At 55.6% G+C, this 23,210-nt stretch overlaps 1 protein-coding gene and 1 pseudogene across 1 annotated transcript; both read left to right on the top strand.

Annotated features, from left to right (window-relative positions):
- Window positions 1-355: 355 nt before the first annotated feature.
- On the top strand, window positions 356-1,446 carry LOC119624246 (uncharacterized; annotated as a pseudogene).
- A 142-nt stretch (window positions 1,447-1,588) lies between these two features.
- On the top strand, window positions 1,589-3,438 carry ASCL2 (achaete-scute family bHLH transcription factor 2). Its single transcript, XM_008005140.3, has 2 exons — window positions 1,589-2,222; window positions 2,838-3,438. The coding sequence occupies exon 1, from the start codon at window positions 1,623-1,625 to the stop codon at window positions 2,202-2,204; it is 582 nt and encodes a 193-aa protein (XP_008003331.1). The 5' UTR covers window positions 1,589-1,622; the 3' UTR covers window positions 2,205-2,222; window positions 2,838-3,438.
- The last annotated feature ends 19,772 nt before the right edge of the window (window positions 3,439-23,210 follow it).

Genomic DNA, 23,210 nt, shown 5'->3' with positions numbered 1-23,210 from the left:
CTTGGCAAAGGCTTCCCCGAGGGCACGCGTTTCCCGGACAGTGAGGTAGGACCTAAATTCTTCCGTTAACACTACATTTTTCGCATTTCTGCAGTGCTTGCACTCTCATACTCCACCATTTCCCCGCATCTCTTAGGGAGAAGCTCTCGACGTCCCACCTCCCCTGGAAGGGTGCTGCTTCCAGAGACCTTTCCGCTAATGGCCCAATCTCAGTGCCCTCAGGGGAGAGGTGGGTGCAGAAAAACAGCCTGGGTCACAGAAAGAGGAGCTAGGGCTGTGAGATCCCAGAGGCACCGACGGGAAGCGCGACGGAGAACAGGAGGGCAGAACGGGGTGGAAGTGGGGGATACTGCAAATGTAGGGAGCCACGCTGGGGGAGGGCGTGGACCCGACCACCGTCCTGGCACAAGGCTGTCGGGTGCAAACCTTCAGGCCCTCCAGAGCCCTCAGGCCCGGGGCGCACGGAAACCACAGGCAGGGTGCGCGTGGAGGAACGGGGAATGTGGGGCGGGTTGGGGAAAGAGACCCGGGAACCTGAACCTCCTACCCGGCGTCAGTCGCGACCGCTCCTTAAGCCCCGCCCCGCCCCAGGTAAGGCGCAGTCCACCCCCATTCCCAGTAGATTAACGCACAGGTAGGGGCGCGCTCGGGACATAGGTGCGCCTCGGGACAGCTCGCCCAGCCCAGTCGCGGGGGCGAGGAGTAGGGCGGGGCCCAGCATGCACCGAGCTTTGTTAGCGATGCTCCCCGCGAGCCACGCGCCGCGCGTACGCGCTTCCTCAATGGGGCCGGGCGTGGGCCGCGCCCTGCGCTATTGGCCAAACGGGTGGCCCACGATTGGCTGAGACCCTGGCCCCCGCCTCCTCGGCCCCAGGAGGGCGGGGCGCGGGTGTGGACTGCTCCGCGCGTGCTGCCCCGGGGGGTCTAGCGCGCCTCCCAGACAGCCGTGTTGTCGCCAGGGCCACGCCTTCCCTCCCACAGCGCGCGCTGCGCGTGCGGAGGTCTGGCAGCTCTTGGGACTTGCGGGGCTGCGCGCGGGATTAGGGTGGGGGTACGGGAAGGCTCAACTCAGGACCTCCTCACCTTGCTTTGGGGGCGCACTGAGCACCTGCCGGGAGCAGGGGGCGCACCGGGAACCCGCAGGTTTCGCCAGTTGGGCGCACTGGGGATCTGTGGACTGAGCCCGGGGGATGGGCTAGGGGGACACGCGCAGGCTTTGGGCTTTACAGAATGTGATCGCGCTAGGGGGAGGGCGAAGCGTGGCGGGAGGGCGAGGCAAGGAAGGAGGGCGTGAGAAAGGAGGTGGCGGCGGCGCGGAGGAGGGTTATCTATACATTTAAAAACGAGCCGCCTGCGCCGCGCCTGCGGAGACCGGGGAGAGTCCGGCCGCACGCGCGGGACACGAGCGTCCCACGCTCCCTGGCGCGTACGGCCCGCCACCACTAGGCCTCCTGTCCCCGGGCTCCAGACGACCTAGGACACGTGCCCTGGGGAGTCTCCTGGCGGCGCCGTGCCAGAAGCCCCCTTGGGGCGCCACCGTTTTCCCTTTCGCCTCGGGCTCTTCTGCCTGCACCTTCCTGCGGCGCGCCGGGACCCCGAGCGGGCGGGTGGATGCAGGCGCAATGGACGGCGGCGCACTGCCCAGGTCCGCGCCCCCTGCGCCTCGCGTCCCTGTCAGCTGCGCTGCCCGGCGGAGACCCACGTCCCCGGAACTGTTGCGCTGCAGCCGGCGGCGGCGACCGGCCACCGCAGAGACCGGGGGCAGCGCAGCGGCCGTAGCGCGGCGCAATGAGCGCGAGCGCAACCGCGTGAAGCTGGTGAACTTGGGCTTCCAGGCGCTGCGGCAGCACGTGCCGCACGGCGGCGCCAGCAAGAAGCTGAGCAAAGTGGAGACGCTGCGCTCGGCCGTGGAGTACATCCGCGCGCTGCAGCGCCTGCTGGCCGAGCACGACGCCGTGCGCAACGCGCTGGCGGGAGGGCTGCGGCCGCCGGCTGTGCGGCCGTCTGCGCCCCGCGGGCAGCCTGGGACCACCGCGGTCGCGGCCTCGTCCTCCCGCGCTTCTTCGTCCCCGGGCCGCGGGGGCAGCTCGGAACCCGGCTCCCCGCGTTCCGCCTACTCGTCGGACGACAGCGGCTGCGAGGGCGCGCTGAGTCCCGCGGAGCGCGAGCTGCTCGACTTCTCCAGCTGGTTAGGGGGCTACTGAGCGCCCTCGACCTATGAGGTAACAGCCGGGCAGCAGTGAGGAGGGAGGGTCGGGGGCCGGGGTGGAGGGACGGGGTGGGGTGTGGGGGGCAGGCCCGGCGGGTCGCGCCCCCAGGAGCCGGCGGAGCCGAGCGCCAGGCCCGAGCTATGGCTTCGATTTCGCTCACTCTTCATTTCCCCCAAACTTTTTCAAGCCTGTGCAAGACCGGCATTTGTTTGTCCGGGATTGCAAAACTTCCCCTCGCGGCTCAGCCGCCGACGAGGGAGGGGTAGACGAGGGGAGGGGAGCGGCCGTCGGGCCGTTGAGGTCTCGAGTGCTGGCGGATCCTGGGGCAGATTGGGGTGCTGGAGGCGGGGTGACTTTGCATTGCAAATCGCGCTCCCGGGCCGGGGCGGCAGAAATGAGTCGGCGGGCGCGGAGCCCTGACTCACCGCGGTTCCGAGCGCCCGCCCCGCCCCCGCCCTGTCTCAGACCGAGTCGCGGCACCCACGGACTCAAGACTCCAAAACCAACCGAGCAAACGAAACTGCCGACTTCGCTTGGGGGAGGTGGGGGCAGGGCCGGCCCGGGCGGTGTCTGCCCCGGGCCAGCGCCCGCGTTGACGCGCGTTCGGTCCCCACCTTCCCCCTGCAGCCTCAGCCCCGGAAGCCGAGCGAGCGGCCGGCGCGCTCATCGCTGGGGAGCCCGCCAGGTGGACCGGTCCGCGCTCCGCCCCCAGCGAGCCGGGGACCCCGCCCCCGCGCCACCACCGTCGACCCCGCCTCGACCGTCCGGCCCAGCCTGACCAATGCCCGGTGGAAACGGGCCTCGAGCTGGCCCTGTGAGGGCTGGCGGCTTCCTCCGATGCCGCCCCTCCCCACACTTCTTGACTGCAGTGGGGCGGGGGGCACCAACACTTGCAGATTTTTCCGGAGGGGAGAGGATTTTCTAAGGGCACAGAGAATCTATTTTCTACACATTAACTTGAGCTGCTGGAGGGACACTGCTGGCAAACTGAGACCTATTTTTGTACAAAGAGCCCTTGACTTGGGGCACAATAAAGATGACTTGGACCCCCGCCCCCACTATCTGGAGTTTTCCATGTAGGCCAAGATCTGGACACGAGTGGTCCCTGAGAGGCGGGGTCCCTGGCGTGAGGCTCCCGTGACAGCCAGGGAGAAGCCTGTGTGGGGCACACCTCTTTAAAGGAGCGTGAACTTTATAAATAAATCAGTTCTGTTTACCAGTGGCTTCTGTCACCTACACTTCCCAGGTGACGGCCAGACTTCTGTGGTCACTAATCCCTGAACCCTGCTGCCTCCTTTGTAGGGTGGGTCTGGGTGAGATCTGGAGTCCAGCCAGGCCGTTGATAGCAGAGCCATCGGGACACCTTGTGAGGCTGGGGGCGTCCTCCAGGAGGTGGTGGGCTGGTGGATTGTCCAGGCAGGGCTACTTGCTGGCTTGGAAGCGGCAGGCTGGAGGCTGCTGACCCATCCCGAGGGCTGGGTAAGTGCTGGGTATGGGGCTAGGCTGAGGTGGTCTGACCAGAGAGCTCCTGCTGTGGGGCTGAGGGCATGGGCTCCCGTGCAGGCCACCACGCTCAGATCTCCACTGCTGTGGCAGCTGGGCAGCCCAGGGCAAGTGGCTTAACTTGCAAATGGGACTGACCAGACCCACCTCAGGGGCCTCTGGGAGGAGTCAGTGAGAGGTGTCTGGAGGCTGTCCTCTCGCTGGCTTGGGTTTTGCCCACACTGGGGAGGCCCCGCAGGCCTCTGCTCACCTGAATCCTGAGAGCGGCTCTTGAAAGGAACAGGGAAGGCTTGGAAGCTCTGCGCCAGGCTCCCCGCAGTCAGAGAGCTGGCACCGGGATATCACGCGGCTCTACCTTTGACTCAGGGCCTAGGAGGCTTTGAAGTCTCCCTGTGCCCAAAGCTCCCTTTTAGTGCCCTGGTGGGGGAGGGGTTGTGGGGCTCCCCTGGTTGCCCTAGGGCGCAGAGGCACCCCTTCCTTCAGAAAGGAGTGGTTGGGACAGAGCCATGGGAGCCCTGCGAGGTGGGAGCAGCTGGTCTTGTCCCAGAGTGGGTGGCTCCCGAATAACCATGGCCACACAGGCTGCCGGGCTGCATGGGTCTCAAACGTCAGGCTGGCCAGGTCCCCTGTTACCAGAGGAGCTCAGGGCTCCTCTTTCACCAGCTGCAGCCTCAGTCCGGGTGGGGGCTCCTCAGCCAGCAGCCAAGGTCAAAGCCGAGTCTGTAGCGGGGGTCAGGGGTCACCTGGTCTGATGAGGAGCAGGCTCAGCTGGGGTCAGTAGACCAGCTGTGGCTTGTGGCCGCAGGGCTCAGGGAACTGGCCTTGGCCAAGGGACAGGAGGGGTACATTGCCATGGCCACCCATGGAGGGCCCTCCGACAGCATTCTCCCAGAATCCACACCTGGGTCGGTGGTGTCCCTGAGTCACAGGACCTGAGCTCTGCCCAGGGCTCCACACCTTGACCTCAAGGAAAGGTCCACAGCTGCCAGAACCGCAGGGGGCTGTTGGGCAGGCGAAGTGGGTAGGTGGGAAACCGTGGAAGGCCAAGGCAGAGGACAGGACTGCCACCCACTGGCACGAAGTGGACAAGACTCTGCAAAGGGTAAGTAGTGCTGCCATTTTTGTTTTCCCGTTTTCCCATTTTCCATTTTATTATGGAAAATTTCAAACATACGCAAAAGCACCGAGGCCTTTGTTGAGCAGTCTCTGTGCCAGGACTTAGGATGCATCCGTGTGCCACACAAGCCCGTGCTCGTGGAGCCTGGGTCCTAGTGGTGGACACAGGATCCAACCATTGTACAGTCTGGCTGGTGGAGGACGCACTGGACCCCAGGTGGGCCCTGGGAAGCCTCCAGCACCAGTTTCAAGGCCCGCCCTGCCCCATCCATCCCCCACCCCATCCCTGCATTACTTTGAAGCAAATCCCAGACTTTGAATCCTTTCACCCGTAATGTTTCACGTGTGCCTCTAAAGGAAACTCCAAAAACATCACCCCTTCAAATGAACCACCGTTCTTTCATATCATCAGGGACCCAGCCAAGGGCACAGTCCTCACGGGGTCTCGTGGTTTTGTACAGTTGGCTTTATAGAATCGGGATGCACCACAGGTCCACACATCAAGTTTGCTTACTAGGTCTCTTAAGCATCTTGTAAGCAATTTTCCCCCAGTGTCTGCATTGAAGAAGCGGAGATGTTTGTTCCGCTGAGCCCTGGTGTGCATGGTATTGATGGCACCATTCTGGCTGTTGCTATTGGGAACCTGTCCCTGTATTGCCTGTAGGACAGGGTATGGGGTGCCAGAAGCGGACCTTTGATCAAGTTGGGGGTCACCTGCAAATGGGGTTGACACCAGGCCCACCTAAAGAGTGTGACAGAGATACCAAGACAGATCCGTTCCAGGGAAACAAGGGACTCCCTTTCTGAGTTTGCCTCGAGAACTACCCAGCAAGCTTGTGGAATCTTCCATAGACCTCACAGCAATCTAGGTCCAGGCTATCCCCTCGCCTTCGCTGGGGCAGAGCGCATCATGGTCTAGTGGCTTCCCCCCCACCCCGGTTGCCAGCTCCTTCCTGTGCATTTCCTTTCACACAGGCATTTCCCCGAATGCAGTCCTTTTCCAGTTCATCCCACTTGGCACATGCTGCTCAGAGGATGTAGTGCTGCTGGACTGCATCTCACCAGGAGACAGGACTTGTAGCAACCATGCAGCTTGCTGTCCCAGCGGGGACATTTTCGAGAGTGGAAAGCCGTGGTTGATAACCAGGACCACAGGCGAGTCTCCTGGGCACACTGGGCTGCTGACTGCTGCATTATGAAGACCCCACCCCACACGGCCACTCACCCAGTACCCACGAGAGATGAAGTGTCTGACGTCATAGACAAGCTTGTCCAACTCACCTTCTTTTGCTGTCGTTTTGTTTTAGGCTCTCAGCAGCCTAAAGCCATGGTTTTAGTTTCTGTCTCTAATGATAAGCAGAAAAGAGGGATGAGGAATGGACCTTGCTGGCTCAACCAGAAACAGAAACTAAGAATCCATGGTTGTTTTCTCTCCCTTGGACACCATACTGCTTGGAAATGATGAGAATTAAGATTTAAACCCTGGACTCTTTCACTTCCACATCCTTGCAATTTTCACACCTTCCAGGAAGTGAGGCTGAGCCTGGTGGCTCCTTTGGGAACACGACATCCTTAGCAGTTCAGCATTTGAGATCAGTGAGCCTGGACAGAGCCTCACCTGGCCCAGGTGCCAGCCTGTCCTGGGCTCTGCTGTGGGGGCCGCAGGGCTCTGCCAGAAGCTCATGGTCCAGGCCTAGTCCCCACCTGGAAGTTAGAAACTGATTCCAGGGAGAAGGCGATTGTGATGTGATGTTAAAGATGCTAAAATATAAAGCTTTTTTTCTTTCTTCTATGGTCAACCTCTTGACTTACTATTTTATACTTCTTATTTTATACTCACTATTTAATGCCATTCTGAGTAAGAAAGATTAGGAATTTAAATGGCTAGCATGAATTTAGTCATTCATCTTTATATTATGTGATGCCAGTTTTAAATGCAAGCATAAGAGCATTTAACTTCTATACGGAATCGCTGGAATGACAAAATGTGTGTTCTGTCCTGGCACAGGCGTCTGTATTTCATTGCCACTAGAACAGTGGAAATTGCACAAAAGTGGAATCAGTTGTCTTGATTTCACTCCTTGATGCAGGCTGGTTCCACCAGCACCCTCCACCTCCTGCTCGCTGATGACTGAGGAAGGAAGGAAGGGACAAGTTCAAAGACAAAAGGCATGGTGGGTAGATCCATCAGCAAGAGAGCTCGGCGAACACAGAGAAGTCGCATAAGTAAGAAAGGACATGACAGGTTCCCTGCACGTGTCCTGCACGTTCGTTAGAACACCACTGACTTCCTTATGCGTCCTTAGCAAGTTTGGATTTAAATGGAAAACGTGGCTGCTCGGTGGCCATCAGCGCTCCCGGCTTGCTTTTGCATAGGTGTGACATGCTGCCTTGCACTGCCGTGGGTTCCTGGCACCTTTTCTGTGTGGCCTGGTGTCTGTGGGCATCGTGGATGCACTACTCGAGTGGGGGAACAAGTGAAAGTGGACGTACATTTGGCACCTTGTGCACGCTTTCCTTTGCTTATGTTAGTGTTGCTGTATGCCATTGGCCTGCACCTGCAAAACAAGTTAGAAGATAAAAGTAGTCAGAATTCCAAAGGCCAAGCGAGGTGGCTCACACCTGTCATCCCAGTGTTTAAACCCACAGTACAAAGCTTGAATCCTCCAGCTGAGGCTGGAGGATTGCTTGAGCCCAGGAGTTCAAGACCAGCCTGGGCAACACTGGGAGACCCCATCTCTAATAAAAAAAATAAAGCAAAATAAAAAGTGGAAAAGGAACTTTAAGATGGCAGTAGCAGAGCATTAAACCAAGGTTGGGGCCCTTTTCATGGCGGGGCTTGCGTGTCCTACGCTGGTGAAACCTGCTCTGGTGCTCTCCCTCAGAGCTGGGGCAGGGGTGCCATGTAGAGAAGCCCCTCCACATCACCTAATCTCCGCCCCACCCCAAGACAAGCGGAATAGTCAGATGGCGATCCCCCAAATGAAAGCAAACGTGTCCCACTCAATGCGGAAAGGGGTGGGGCAGGGACACTCGCTGTGAGCAGGGTCCCTGGTGTCCATGCACCTTTGCTCCTCCCAAAGTGGCCTTCAAAGACCTTCAGTCGTTCCCGAGACCTCAGCAGCACAGCTGTGCCCAGAAGTGATTAGCCAGCTGGAGAGAGCCTTGGACAGAGCTAGACAGGGCAAGGTGGACGGGGTTGGAGGGGGCCTGCCCTTCAACGCCATGTCCTCAGCTGTAGCATGCGCAGTCCGGAGAGCTTACAGGGGAGACCCACGCTCTGCTGACCCTTTTCCCAGCAGTGAGGGCAGTGGAGGAGAGGTGGTTCCTTTGGGGCCACACCTTCAGTCTTTGTTCCCATAAAAATGGGAAGTGGGGCCAGGTGGGCCCAGAGGCCTGCCCAATGCCGTCCTGAGCCTGTGGGCTCTGAACTGGCCTTGAGCTCTTCAGGGGTCTCAGGGGTGGCCCAGGTCCATGTGGGAGTCCACAGAAGCTGGGGAGGACCCTGAAGGCTGGGACAGCAGGGCAGCAGGTGGAGGGTGGGGGCTGCCCAGCAAGAGGGGCCACTCCTCCTCCCTGCCCCCTCTGAGGGGTCTCACCCCGACTTCCAGATGCAGGGGAGGCTCAGTGGTCTGCCTGAGACCCACAGGTATCCAGAGGTGCAAGCTTTAAACCCACACTACAGAGCTTGAAGCCCCTCACACCGATGCCTCCCTTGGGTCTGCCTGAAGGGGGGCACCATTCTTGCTGCTTTTCCACTGAAATGGAGGGTCTTGTCTGCAAGCCAGTGAGACAGAAGCCAGCAGTCAGCCCAGGCCTCCTGACATCCCAGCCTCCCAAAAATTGGGGAAAGCATCCTGTGCCCTGGGGCCTGGGGAGGTGCAAGTGGGGCAGAGGCCTGGGGATCGTGGGAGGGGCTGCCTGAGAGCTGGGGAGGGGTTGAGAACTGAGCCCTTAGCACCCCTTGCTCTGGCCCCTCCGAAAGGAGGGATGAGGAGTGGGCTCGAGGGCTGGCTGCAGGCAGGTGCAGGCCTCTGCCAACCTCCCAGGGCCTCCCGGCTGTGGGCTCCTGTTCCTTTCACCCCCTTCCTATCCCCTCCCCAGCTGCTGGCTGTGATTAATTGGGTGAATCAATCAACAGGAGGCCCCAGTGCCACAGAAACCTCCCCACCCACCGACTGGCCTTGCCCCCGGCGACGTCCCCCGCTGAGAATAAGACCTTGCTCCCACTTACCTATTGAAACAGGCCATTCCCAGGGGCTCCCACGGAGGTGGATTCCCAGGCCAGAGGCAGGGAGGGGCCTCTTGGTGGGGGGTCACCTGTCAGCTCCCCCAGAGCAGCTCCTGTCCAAGGCCACAGATCAGCAGAGGGAGAGACAGATAGGTGCCTGCTCAGCTGTCCTGCCTGTTGTGATCCAGGCAGGGGCAGAGTCACAGCCTTCAGCCCCAGACTCGCTGTCCTGTGAGAAGGACAGGAAGGGTTGGGGGTTCCCAACCAGGCCTGTATCCGGGTCCCGGTTCTGCCTAAGAGGTGACGCCATCAGGATAAAAAGTTCCTAGAGTTAATTAATGTTCCTGAGGATGGACTTGGAGTCCTAACAGCAGGAGAGGCCGTGATGGGTTGGCCTGTGCTGGGTGCAAAAGCACCACAGACTCAGGGGCCTACACAGCAGAAATTAGTCTCTCACCATTCTGCAGCCCCCTGCTCCGAAGGCCTCTCTCCTTGGCTTGTAGATGCCGCCTTCTCCCCATGTCTTCACGTGGCCATCCCTCTGTGTGTGTCTGTGTCTTCACCTCCTCTTAGTAAGGACATCGGTCATATGGGATTAGGGTCCCCCCGATGACCTCAGTTTAAGTTAACTACCTCTTTAATAGCTCTGGCTCCCAAAATAGCCACATGTGAGTCTGGAGGGCATAAAATTCAACCGTAAAGGGCAGGAACAAGAGGGCTTCCTAAAACTCCAGCCCTCAGGGCCCCACTCCCAACCTCTCCACAGTCACAGCCTCTTCTCAGGTCAAGCGCTGCCCCTCTGGACCTGTCTTGCAGAGGGTGGAGTAGACAGGGCAGATGATGGAAAGGCCTAGGGCTCCATGTGGCCTGGGATGAGGCATCTCCTGGGACCAGGACACCCTGGGATGCCAAAAGGGTGGACCAGAGGGTCCCTGAGAAAATCTTCCGAGAGGCTGCCCGCCAAGGTTCCCAGCGCCTCGGTGAGCACACGGGCCCGCCCACAGGCTGCAGGGCTGCCTTGGGGAGTGGGGGGGCGGCATATGTCATGTGACAGGGACCCCAGGACTGCTCTGATTGACCATGGAGGGGCTGCAGTCCCCGGCGGGGAGCTGGGAGCTGGAGTTAGGGAAAAGTCGGCCTGGGCGCCCTGTTTTTGGGATCCACTTTCTTCTCTCTGCTTGTCCTGTTGTCCTGCCCAGGTCCACGTGGATGCCAGGTCGTGGGCCAGGGCCCACGCTGATGGCCTACAGCCCAGCCCAGGCTTGCTCTCCTGATGCCATTTGGGAGGCTCCTGGTTCCTCTGCCCACCCCCTCCTCCTGGCATTTGCCTACGAGCCTTGGGATTCTGTCCAGGCTGGCCGGGCCCCCGCGGCTGGCCACCACCCGCATGATAAGCATGCAAATCTCTAAACGAAATGCAATTAATACCCAAATAAGAGCCTGGGAGCAGCTTGGGCTGGGCCTGAGAGACTGGGCTGGGCTCAACCTTGGGGCCCCAAATATTTGTCTCTCATTTGAATGTCTTTTGTGGGCTGGCAGGCAGGGCCTTGAAAAGGGGCCTCAACAGCTCTCACAGGCACGCCAGGTTTCAGGAGCTCTGAGCATTTGGTGCTCACTCAACACTTGTCCCCAGTCCCGCCTGGACCACCTTGCAAGGCCTTATGGGCCCCAGAGCCTGGCTCCTCCCTGAGCACCCCTTCCAGAGTCCCCAGCCCCCACCAGGCTGGCTCTGTGCTGCTCATACCGCCATGCAGGGTGGACAGAGCAGACAGCTTGAGACCCATTTGTTGGAAGTGGAGACTGAGGCTTGAGGCAGGACGAATTTGTGGGAGGACCCAGGGCGTTGAGGGGAAAGCTGGATGGGTCTGGGCTCCCTGTGTCCTGGGCCAGAGCCGGGCTTTGTGGGAGGGCTGTGGCAGCTGGCAGGCTGGCATGGGACAGCCCCTCAGGGCCTGCGGCTTTCTCTGGTGTGGGTGTGGGTGTGGGTGTGCGTGTGCACTGACGTGCATGTGCATTAGTGTGGGGCAGTCGTCCACTGCCACTCCAGCACCACTGCACAGGTATGCACAGGTATGCAGCCCTGGGGCATCCCCCAGAGGTGACGGCCTCTCCATCCGTGGAGGGCATGAGCCTGGCACTTCTGCAGTCAATTGTCCTCTGTATAGGTGGCTCCCTGCATCACCCCAGCCGGAATCCCATCGTGGGGCCCATCTGGCACTCGTGTGTGCTTCGGTCCCTGTCGACCTCCAGCGACTGTGGAACCGTCCCCGTCACAGCCCCTGCTGTGGCACCGGGCCAGGGGCTGCTTTCCTGGCCCCGCTTCTGTTCATCCTGGAGTGAGTGCTGTGCCCATTTTACAGGCATGGAAACAGACTCCAGGGCTGCTGGATGAGCTTCCAAAGCCACGGGCTGGTGGGGGGCAGAGCAGGATTCCCAAGCAGGGAAAGCTCTTCTCCACACGCACGGGACGCACGGGCAGCTCTGCCTGGGGGAGCAGGGTCTGCAGGCTGGGATGCTCTTCCCCTGGCAGCCACCCCCTCAGCCCTGACAGACCTCTCTAGTTGGCCTGTGTCTAGTCGGGCTGAGCCTTTAGGGCTGAGCTAGGAAAACCTACAGAGGCTCCAGATGGGGGCAGGGGCTTCCTGCGGCCTGGTAGGGTAAGGTGGGGTCGACCGAGCTGCCCAGGGCCACCTGCCAGGTCTCCCGACATCCCTCTGCATCTTTGGGGGAAGGGAGTCCCGCTTCACACTGCCTTCACCCCCTCGGCCAGGGCTGCCTTTGTGCCAACACCAGTTTACACTGACCTCCCTGGAGCCCCTCCCTCATGAGAGAGAGGCACTCGTCTTCCTCCAGGAAGCCTTCCGAGATACCCCTCCCCCCAGACCTCAGGCAGCATCCTGGGGGAAGACGCATGGGCAGAGAGGATAGGTTCAGTCTGCCTCCTCACCCCTCAGCCCTCCATGTCCTCTCTGCTCCAATTTCTGCTGGGCTCCCCAACCCCCACTCCCTGGAGGTGTGAGAAGCACCAGGAGAGCAGCAGGTGGCTGTTGGAGGCTGGCAGAGGGATTTCAGAGGAGAGGACCATGGGTTTTAGGGTCAGGGCTCAGACTGAACACCTGGGTCTTCTGGGGGCAGCAGGATTCTCTGCTCTCAGAAGGGGCAGTCCTTTAGGGACTTATGTCTTGGCCATGGCCCCAGGGCTGGCCAGGCCCACACAGAGCTGGGACCTGCAGATGGGAGGGTCCTGCAGGGTGAAGGAAGGACTGGCCGGGACCAGCTGTGGCAAACACAGGCACGGGTTGCAGGCTTGCAGCAAGGGACCTGACCCCGGCACATCTCCCATCCCACTGCCTGGGGCGGGGGTGACCCCAGCCCTGCCTGCCTCTCTGAAGCACAGGCTACATTTCCTGACTGCCTTCATGGCCAAAAAGAAGAGGTGGGATTGAGAGGGCTCAGCAGAGGTCATGCAGCCTGGAGGCGAGGGCTGGCTGGGGGAACGAGACTTCATACTTGGCCTTGGGAGCACTGGGCCAGGACGCCCTGTCACAGAGGCCCCCAGGCTCATGTCCTACGGCAGAGGCTCCAAGGCTCCCTACGGAGGGGACTGTCTGGGTGGGCACATGCCCCCATGAGGGTGCAACCTCATTAGCTCCCAGTGACCACGACATAAGGGCCAAGTTGGGCTCCTCTGGAAGCCTGTGGACCACCGGTGCCCAGCCTGGAGTCCCCTTTCCTCCTGGGCCTTCCAAGGCACCCTGAAGAATCCGGTCCAGGGCGTTGGTTGAACAGCTCCATCCGTCATCTTTCCACTGGGGCACAGGCACCTCAAATGCAGGAATCTGGAGTGCATGCTGACAAGTGTGCACGGGTGACACTCCCAGAACCTCCACCCGAACCCCCACGCAGAATGTTTCCTGCAGCAGCAGCAGGCACCCCGAGACCCGCTCCAGCTGACATCCCCTCCCTCCCTCACCCTTTGCCCCTCCTGACATCTGTCGCCATAGGTAGGGTTTGTCCCTGAGCTGCAGGTGAACGTCACCGCACAGCATGGACCCCCGTCTCTGTATCTGTGAGTCGTCCATTTTTTGATGTGGTCACACGGACGGCCACGGTGCCCATAGCAGGATTCATCGGTCATGCTCCCATCGATGGGCCCGGGGCAGCTCCAGGGTTTGGCCGCCATTAAGGTATTCTTGGGGCTTTCTTGTGTCTGGTCTTGGTGGACGTAAGCTCTCTGGTCTGCCCTGAGTTTGTGCGCAGGATGGGACAGGCTGGGCCTGACCATTACCCGTGTTTGCATCCAGGGTGGCCACTGAGGGCCCCGTGGGCAGGCTTTGTCCTGCCGTTAATGAGCTGTGGTCAGCAGGGCACGCTGGGCAGGTGGGGGCCCCCAATCCTTGTCCCTTAGTCCTTGCTGCGGTGCACCCTATACCATTGGCTTCTCCCTGTGCCCTCTGAGCAGGCATCCTCATCCTTGTGGTGGGACAAGGACAGGCATTCAGGAAGGGCCATTTCTGCTCATCCACTTGACCCCCCTTTTGGAGTGAGTCAGGGTAGTGAGAAGGATGCTTGTGACAAGGATCCCGCACATCCTGCACTGGTACCCCTGAACTTCAAATATGAGTTGGAGATAAAAAATAAAATAAAACAGATGGAGGCCAGGTCATTCTCTGAGGTCGCAGGGCAAGTAAGTGGCTGTGGGGATTCACAGGCCATCTGAGTGCTCTGCACACCCAGCCCGTGGAGCTGGCCTGGATCGGGCTTGGGATAAGGACGGGGACCTGAGGACCCTTCCCGACCGCCACAGTCACCCCCTCCCAGGCTGCCTCAGTCCTCCATTCCTGCCTGTGCAGAAGTCAGGGAGGTGGGTGGGTGGAGGGTCTCTGGGACCCCATCCTGTCAGATGCCTGGGATTCCGGGACTGTCTGAAGCCCCCATAGACGTGGGAGGTGACCTGTGTCGGGGCTGCAGAACTCAGCCAAACACCCCTGCTGGGCGGGCAGGGAGGCATTCCGGAGTGGGAGGGGGCGTCCCGGGAGGGAGGAGAACCTTCAGGAGGGCAGCATGCCCAGGGTGGCACGTGCTGCGGGCTGGGCAGAGAGCAGCGACCCTGCCACTGTTGCCTGAGGCGGGTCTCCTGACATGGGCCTCAGGGTGCCCTGGAGGAGGCAGGTGGCAGCAGGGTCAAGGCTGTGGGGAGGGTGTGGGGGGACCCTGGGCTCCAGTGGTGAAAAACCCCGGGAGTGGGCCCAGCGAAACCTGGGCCAGCAGAACCATAGCAGGTGGGGCGGGGTTCTCCGGCAGGGGCAGTCGTTGAGGGCAGGCAGCTCTGCCAGCGCCCGGCCCCCACCCCCACCCTCTGACTTCCCCTCCCTGTCTCAGCCGCTCTAGCCCCAGGGCAACTGGGCAGTGCTGGCTCAGGTCGAACCTGTTCTGGGCAGGGCCGGCGCTGCTGCCGCTGGGGCTGGATTCCAGCTTCTGTTTCTGCTCCACTTCACCTGAGCTCTTGAAACCACCCTTGCACCAGCCTCAGCCTCACTGCCCTCTGCTCCCAGAGCCCCAGGGACTCTGCTTAGGCCTGAGCCCTCCCTCCCTACTGCACATAAGCATGCACACACGCACAGACACAGTAACACACTGGGACACATACGGACACAGGCACATATACACGTGTAGACACACAGACACAGAGCACATAGACAGACAGACACACAGACACAGACCACATACACAGACACACAGTCACAGAGCATGTACACAGACAGACACACAGACACAGAGCACATAGACACACAGACACAGACAGACACACAGACACAGAGCACATAGACACACAGACACAGACAGACACACAGACACAGAGCATATAGACAGACACACAGACACAGAGCATGTACACAGACAGACACACAGACACAGAGCATGTACACAGACAGACACACAGACACAGAGCACATACACAGACAGACACACAGACACAGACAGACAGACACAGACACACAGTCACAGAGCACGTACACAGACAGACACACAGACACACAGACAGACACACAGACACAGACACACAGACAGAGCACATACACAGACAGACACACAGACACAGACAGACACACAGACACAGAGCACATACACAGACAGACACAGACACAGACAGACACACAGACACAGACAGACACACAGACACAGACCACATACACAGACAGACACACAGACACAGAGCACGTACACAGACAGACACACAGATATAGACGTAGACATATGCACACATAGACACATGCAAATACAGCCCATATATTCATAGAGACACATGCATGGACACACACACACACACACATGCGCAGAAACGCACATGCCCCTGGAGCAGGTTGAGACTCGCCGTCTCAGGCAGCACTGGTGCAGGCCCAGGCCACCCTGGCTGAGTGAGGAAGTCCAGCACCAGGAGGCTGTTCTGCCATCTCTGCCCACGTCTTCTTTGCCCCCATCACCCACAGGTCCCCCAAGCACACACAGGGGCTGTGCCATAGTACACTCTGTAGCAAGGCGTGAGGCCCACTTGCTCCCCATCCTGACTGGCACTAGGTCGTGTCCTGTGTGTTTTTGCTGTTTTGCTTCGTTTTACCCTTCGCAGCAGGAGCACACAGGAGCATGCAGGAGCACACGAGAATACACAGGAGCATGCAGGAGTACACAGGAGCACGCAGGAGTACACGGGAGCACGAAGGAGCACACAGGAGTAGGCAGGAGCACACAGGAGCACGCAGGAGCACACAAGAATACACAGGAGCATGCAGGAGCACACAGGAATACACAGGAGCACGCAGGAGCACGTGGGAGCACGCAGGAATATGCATGAGCACACAGGAGCACGCAGGAGCACGCGGGAGCACGCAGGAATACACAGGAGCACACAGGAGCATGCAGGAGTACACAGGTCTCTCATGGTTTGCATTTCCCTGAAACTAACCCTGTGACACATCTTTTGGGGCTTCTTTGCCATCTGCCTCCCTTCTTTGGTGACATGTCTGTCAAGTCCATTGCCGATTTTTAAAATTGGGCTGTTTGTTTACTTATTGTTGAGTTTTCGAGTTCTTTGTGTATTCTGAATACAAATTCTGCATCTGATAATGTGATTGCAAATATTTTCTCCCAGTCTGTGGTTTGTCTTGTCTTAACATGGCCATTTACAGAAGAAAAGTTTTACGTTTAACAAAGTCCTGTGTATTAACTTTTTTTTTCCTGATATGAGTTCTGCTTCCATGTCACAGCTGAGAACTTTCCCAGAGAGTCTCAATTCAGGCCTGTTTTGCCTCCAAAGGACATTTGGCAGTGTCTGGGGACATTGTTAGTTGTCACAACTGGAGAATGCCGCTGCTAAACTTCCCCTGGTGCACAGACTAGCCCCCACACAGGAGTTACGTCCTCAAATGGCAACAGTACCGAGGTTGAAGACCCTGGCTATCCTAAGGGCACAAAGATTTTCTCTGTTTTCTTCTAGAAGTGTTATAGTTGTATATTTTGCATTAAGGTCTGTGATTCATTTAGAGTTCATTTTTGTGTAAGGTGTGAGATATGTGTGCCAAGGTTCATTTTTTGCATATGGACATCCAATAGATCCAGTTCCATTTGTTGAAGAGACTGCCCTTTCTCTATTGATTTCCCTTTGCATCTTGGCCAGAATTCACTTGACTATATTTTTATGGGTCCACTTCTGGGCTCGCTATTCAATCCCACTGAACTGAGTCTATGCCTTCACCAATACCTCAATGTCTTGATTGTTATAGCTTTATAGCCAAATCAGGTAGTAAACAGTAAATATATAGTAACATATCAGTGAAATCAGATTGTGATCAGACAATAATTTTCCTAAATTATTTTGACTATCCTAGAGCATTTTAATTTCCGTATGAATTTTTTAATCAACTTGTCAACATCTACAAAACATTCTGCTGGGAAAATTATTGGGATATATGAATATTTAGATCAATTTGGGGAGAATTGACATCTTAACAATATTGACTCATCTAATCCATGAACATAGTATATTTTTCTGTTTGTTTAGGTCAGAATACCTTTTTTGTTACATCTGTGCCCAAGATTTTCATTTGAGGAGCACTACTGTAAGTGGATCTATTTTGAAAATGTAAAATTCTAATTGCTTGTTGCTAGCAAACAGAAATATTAATACAACTCACTTTTGTATATTGACTTTATACTGAGATCTTGCTCAATTCTCCTGTTCATTTGAGGAGTTTTCTCTAGCTGTTTGGGGAATTTTCTATACAACATTCATGTCATTGTGAATTGAATTAGTTTTATTTCTGCCTTTCAAATTTGTATACCATTTCTTTCTTTCTCTTGCCTTAATATCTTGGCTAGGCCTTCCTGTAAAATATGGAATAGAAGTGTAGGAGGGGATATCATAGTTCCTTTACAATCTTAGGGGTAAACTACTCAGCCTTTCACCATTTAGTATGTTAGCTTTTTTTTTTTTTTTTTTTTTTTTGTATTTCAGCTTTGCCTTTTATTAGGTTCAGTTCTCTTACATTCCTAGTTTGTTGATAGTTTTTTTTTTAAATCATGAATGAATGTTGCATTTTATTTTTATTTTATCATTTTTTGCTTTCTGTATTTTCAACCCTTGTTGGTAGGTGCCTACACATTGAGGATTGTTTTCTCAGAAAATGGAACTCCTTTCTTGTTATGTGAGGTCTCACTTATCCCATGTAATCGTCCTTGTTCTGAAGCCTACTTTGTCTGAGATGAATGTGGCTGCTGTAGCTTTATTTTGACATGTTTCTATGTTACATATGTTCCATTCTTTTATTTTAACCTTATTTATGCCTTTATGTTTAAAGTGGGTTTCATATAGTTAGTGTATAGTTGGGTCTTCTGTTTATTCAAATTGATAATCTGTTTGCATTGATGTGTTGAGATTGTTTAATATAATTATTTATTTATATATGTGGAGTATTTTTGTTTTTTTAGAGATGGGATCTCATTCTGTTGTCCAGGCTGGAGTGCGATGCTATGATCATAGCTCATTACAGCCTCTGAACTCCTGGGCTTAAGCAATCCTCCCACCTTGGCCTTCTAAAATGTTGGGATTACATGCCTGAGCCACTGCTTCTGGCCACATGCTTGGATTTAATTTACCATCTTGCTAGTTCTTTTCTATTTATTCCATCTGTTGTCCCCCTACTCCCTTTTCTGCCTTCTTTTGGATTAACTGAGTACCTGTTTTTATTCCATTTTATTTCCACTGTTGGCATATCATTTATATCTTATTTTTTAAATTAATAGTTGTCTCAGTTTTCATAATATACATCTTTAAATAATCAGTGTCTACCAAGTGATATTACCTTGCTCTATGCATTATATAATAAATTTGCAAGTGCATATTCTCGATTCCTTCCTCCCACCATTCGTGCTATTATTGTCATACATTCTGTCTTACATTATACTATAGACATATAATACATGACCACGATTTTTTTCTTTAGTCAGTTATCTTTTAGAGCAATTAAAAATAAGAAAGAAAGAATTCTATTTGTACTTTCATTTACTCCATTTCTAGTGCACTTTGCCTCTTTGTGTAGATCCAAGTCTCTGTTGGGTATCGTGTTTTTTGCCTGAAGAACTTCCTTTAACATTTCTTATGGTGAAGGTCTTTCAGTAACAAATTCTGCAGTTTTTGTTTGTCTGAGAAAGACTTTATTTCTCCTTTTTTTAAAAAGATATTTGTACTGGATATAGAATTCTGGATCAACAGTTTTGCTGTTGTTTTTCTTTCATCCCTGGCTAACTTTGTTTCTGACAAGAAGTTTAGAAGTCTGCTACCATATTTCTGTTTTTCCTGTGTCTGTATGGAATGTACCTGTATTCTCTGGTTGCTTTCAAGATTTTCGCTTTTGTCTTGGGTTTTCAGCAGTTTAAATGTGATAAACCTTCAGTGTCTAAAAACTGGTACTTATCGGCCAGGCACGGTGGCTCACAACTGTAATCCCAGCTCTCCGGGAGGCTGAGGTGGGTGGATCACCTGAGGTCAGGAGTTCCAGACCAGCCCGGCCAACATGGTGAAACTCTGTCTCTAATCCGGGCCTGGTAGCAGACACCTGTAATCCCAGCTACTTGGGAGGCTGAGGCAGGAGAATCACTTGGACCCAGGAGGCGGAGTTGGCAGTGAGCCGAGATCACGCCGTTGCACTCCAGCCTGGGCGACAAGTGAGACTCCATCTCAATAAATAAATAAATAATAAATAGATAACGCACTATCAAGACAAAGCAAGCAAAATAATGAGACCGAAAGGCTGGTCTCAGTGGCTCACATCTGGAATCCCAGCACTTTGGGAGACTGAGGTGAGAGGATCACTTGAGCCCAAGAGTTTGAGACCAGCCTGGGCAACAAAGGGAGACCTACTTCTACAAAAAAATAAAAATAAAAAAATCAACTGTGCATGGTGGTGCCTGCCTGTGGTTCCAGCTACTTGGGAGGCCGAAGCAGGAGAATCGCTAGAGCCCAGGAGGTCAAGGCTACAGCGAGTTATGATTGTGCCTCTACACTCCAGCTAATTTTTGTATTTTTAGTAGATTTGGGGTTTCACCATATTGGCCAGGATGGTCTCAAGCTCTTGAACTCGTGATCCACACACCTCGGCCTCCCAAAGTGCTGGGATTGCAGGCATGAGCCACAGACCCTGCCCTATTTATTTTTTTAATAGGCCTCATCAATTTGTTGAAATTCGGGCATCATGTGGAGGACAGTAGAGACTGAAATAATTAGTTTTGTGCTTTTGGAAACGGGCATGCCCTTCTTCTTTTTTTTTTTTTGAAAAAAAATTCAATCTTCTTTTTTTTTTTTTTTTTTTTTTTTTTTTTTGAGATGCAGTCTCACTCTGTCACCCAGGCTGGAGTGCAGTGGCGCGATCTCAGCTTACCACAACTTCCGTCTTCTGGGTTCAAGCAATTGTCCTGCCTCAGCCTCCCAAGCAACTGGGATTACAGGCATGCGCCACCACACCCAGCTAATTTGTGTGTGTGTGTGTGTGTGTGTGTGTGTATAATTATACTTTAAGTTCTAGGGTACATGTGCACAACATGCAGGTTTGTTACATATGTACCCACGTGGCGTGCCCTGCTTTTTGCTATTCCTTTACTGCGGGGCATGGGACTAATCTCATCCGGAGTTGAGCTGGGTTTGAGTTTTGTGTTGTCACGGTTATCCCTGGGGCACCTCAGTCATCAAATCTCTCTAGCACTACTTTGTGTTTACCACAGAGAGGGCTTTTCCCAGTGTCCAAGCGGCCTTCGCCTGTAAGCTTACCTTGGAGAGGGCGTCCACACTCTGCAGCTTCTCCCAGGCCACACTCTGGCCTCTCCCACTCCTAGGTCACTTGTTACATGCTGCTTGTCAGCAGGAGCTGGAGGTAGGGGACTGTTCGGTTTTTTCTGATTAACCCTATGTCCTTGGGTCTTGTGGGTGAAGGCTTCTTGGGACTCCTGCCTTACACTCAGCTGTAGCTCTGGGCCCAGAATGTTAGCTTATCCCTCCCCAAGGCACAGGGCTTTTAGGATTCCCCCAGTTTCAGTGGTTTCTACTAGTGCCCTAAGTGTAACAGTGTTTTTTGCCTTTCCTCCAGCAATCTAAGGGTTTTGTTCGTTTGAGGAGAATAACCTATGTAGGTTTTGTACTTTCAGGAGAGTGGCTGTTGTTCCCCTCTGCCAGGCCTACACCACAAAGAGGGCATCCAGTGAAATCCATGGGGACCGGCCAGTGGGTGTGGATTTCCCTTCCCTCCGCAGCCCCTGGGGTTTTTATGCTCTCCCTTTACCCCACACTGACCTTTGCCAACTCATTAAACACTTTGGCTGTGTTCTTCCTGCTGGTGTCCTGCCTCGTCTGTCTCCGCGACAGCCCGCATCCCATCACCTCCTGCAGGTGCCCGCCTTCCCTTTATTTTGTGTGAGTTGGTTGCTCTGTGACCTCAGCTCTTGGGCAGTTTTGAGAAAAGCTGTGACTTTTCAGGTTGTTTGGTGCCTTTGGTTGCTGTTGCAGTTTAAGGATGGGAGCCAGGCTCTTTCCAGCTCTCTGCATCCTAAGTAGAAGCTGGGAGTCACCTCTGACCTTCACTTTCCCCATAGTTTTGCAAACACCTTCACATTGGGATCCTGCTAGGTCCTCCTGGGTGGACAACAGACGTCTTTAGTTCCTGTACAAGTGGGGCAGATGGGGACCCAAGGGAGGGGACTAACCCAGCCGCTGCATGAGACTGTGGTAGAGACGGTCCAGGGCCCTTTCTCAGCTTGGTGGTGCTGGTGCTGGCTGGTGTTTCAGGCATGTTTTGAAGGGGGTGGGGGATCTGGAGCTTCCCCAGCCCTCTCCACAGCTCCTTGGCCTGGCGGTCTCTTGGGGTCACCTCTTAGGCCTATCCCTGCGAGCTTCTGATACTACCTGGGCCACAGCACTCCAGACCCACACCTGGAAATGGAGGGTGACTGGGAGGTTGACTTTGACGTATGAGGCGTTTCTGGCAGCCTGGGAGTCCGTCGGGCTGGTGTGGAGGGTGGGAGGAGGTCAGGTTTCTGATTCTCTTGGGGGCCTCTTGTTTCACTGATGGTCTCAGGGTCTGTCTGCAGGTGAAGGAGCATGATGTGTTGTCTGACTAGGGCAGCCTGGAGCCCTCAGCCTCCTCCCTCTAGTGGGCTCTCTGCATTTTGCGGGGGATCATAGTGGGGTGGGGCGCTGGGGTTGGGAGCCCAGGGAGGAGAAAGGGAGGCAGCTCAGGGCATCACTGAGTCATGGCTCACTGAGCTTGAATGGAGGTGGGTCTGTTTTAATTTCATCCCTGTCCCCCAGCCCCTGCCGTGGAGGTCCAGCAGGGACCCGCTGAAGGACCTGCGGCCAGTCCCGCCCTCACCAGCCCCACCCACTCCCACACAAAGAACACCAAGAACTTAGCAAGCCCAGCCTGCCGGTTTGCCCACCCCAGGACTGGGGGCTGTGCCGGGGCCATGTCCTGGTCTCCTTTTCCAGCCTGGTGGGAGGATGGTGCCAGGGTCCAATGTGAACCACACAGCTGTCATCACACCAGGGTCCATGCCCACCAGAGCCTACCCCCTCAGGCTCTCGAAGCTCAAGCACTGGCATCTTAGGGCACACTCCCTAGAAACAGAGCCTGGGCTGGAATTCTTGTACAGGAGACACAGACAAGCCAGGAGGCGGGGCTTCAGCACGGTCTCCCAGGACTGGAAGCAAGAGGCTGCCTTCTGTTCCTCCTTGTCAGTCATTTGCTGTGTATCCCCCACAGGGCACACACCTCCCGGATGTGGGGCTTCCCTTTAGCTAAATAGCTCTTCATTGAGCCATTAGTTGTCAACACTCAACAGCTGGGGGATAGGCACACAGTCCAGATAAAAGGAGTTGGGGAGGACACCAGTAGCACCCATGACCGACCACGCCTTACCCCACCCCCACACCCCGCACCGCCCACCTGTGTAGAAGGTTTGTTTCCTCCAGGAGAGCTTCTCCAGGATCAAGTTGGCCCCAACACCTGGGGAAATTGATACTAATAGGCTGAGTGGGATGAACACCGGTGCCCACTCCTGCCATTGCCATTGTCATTGCCTGGGGCCCTGACTGATACCCACCATCCCTTCCTCCTCCATCCATGCCAGATGGCTGGGACCTTGAGCAGCCCGTGGCTGCCATGGCCTTATCATGCTCACCCTGTGGCGCTTGCTACTTACGGGAAGATCTGTGCATGGCAGCACCAAGAGATGCTCCTGGTGGGTCACCTGCCTGCCCCCATTGATGATACCTTCTCATGGTGCTCCCAGCAAGTTACCCCTGCCAGTATGGGAACTTCCTTCTCTCTGCCAGATTGTTGATACCAGGAGCCCGAAGTGACCAGGTGGAAGCTGTGTCTTAACAGTGTCTTCCGGTGGAAGCGTCCCGCTCTGGGAACGGCCCTGTCAAGCAACAGAGCCTAAAACTGCTGGAAATAGAACCACAGATTTGGTCCACTTCTTTCCCTATGAGTGCATGACCAGGTCCTGCACTCAAAGCTCACCCCCCTGGGAGGGTTTCCCCAATGCTACCATCATCACCACCTGAGTGGGCTACGGTGCAAGAACAGTCCTTTTGGGGACTCACT

The sequence above is a fragment of the Chlorocebus sabaeus genome, chromosome 1, assembly GCF_047675955.1.
Source record: "Chlorocebus sabaeus isolate Y175 chromosome 1, mChlSab1.0.hap1, whole genome shotgun sequence".
In the NCBI taxonomy this organism is placed as follows: Eukaryota; Metazoa; Chordata; class Mammalia; order Primates; family Cercopithecidae; genus Chlorocebus; species Chlorocebus sabaeus.
This window is presented reverse-complemented; position numbering and strand designations above follow the sequence as displayed.

Coding starts and splice junctions, on each gene's coding strand:
- ASCL2 (XM_008005140.3), top strand. CDS start 1,623: ATGGACGGCGGCGCACTGCCCAGGTCCGCGCCCCCTGCGCCTCGCGTC.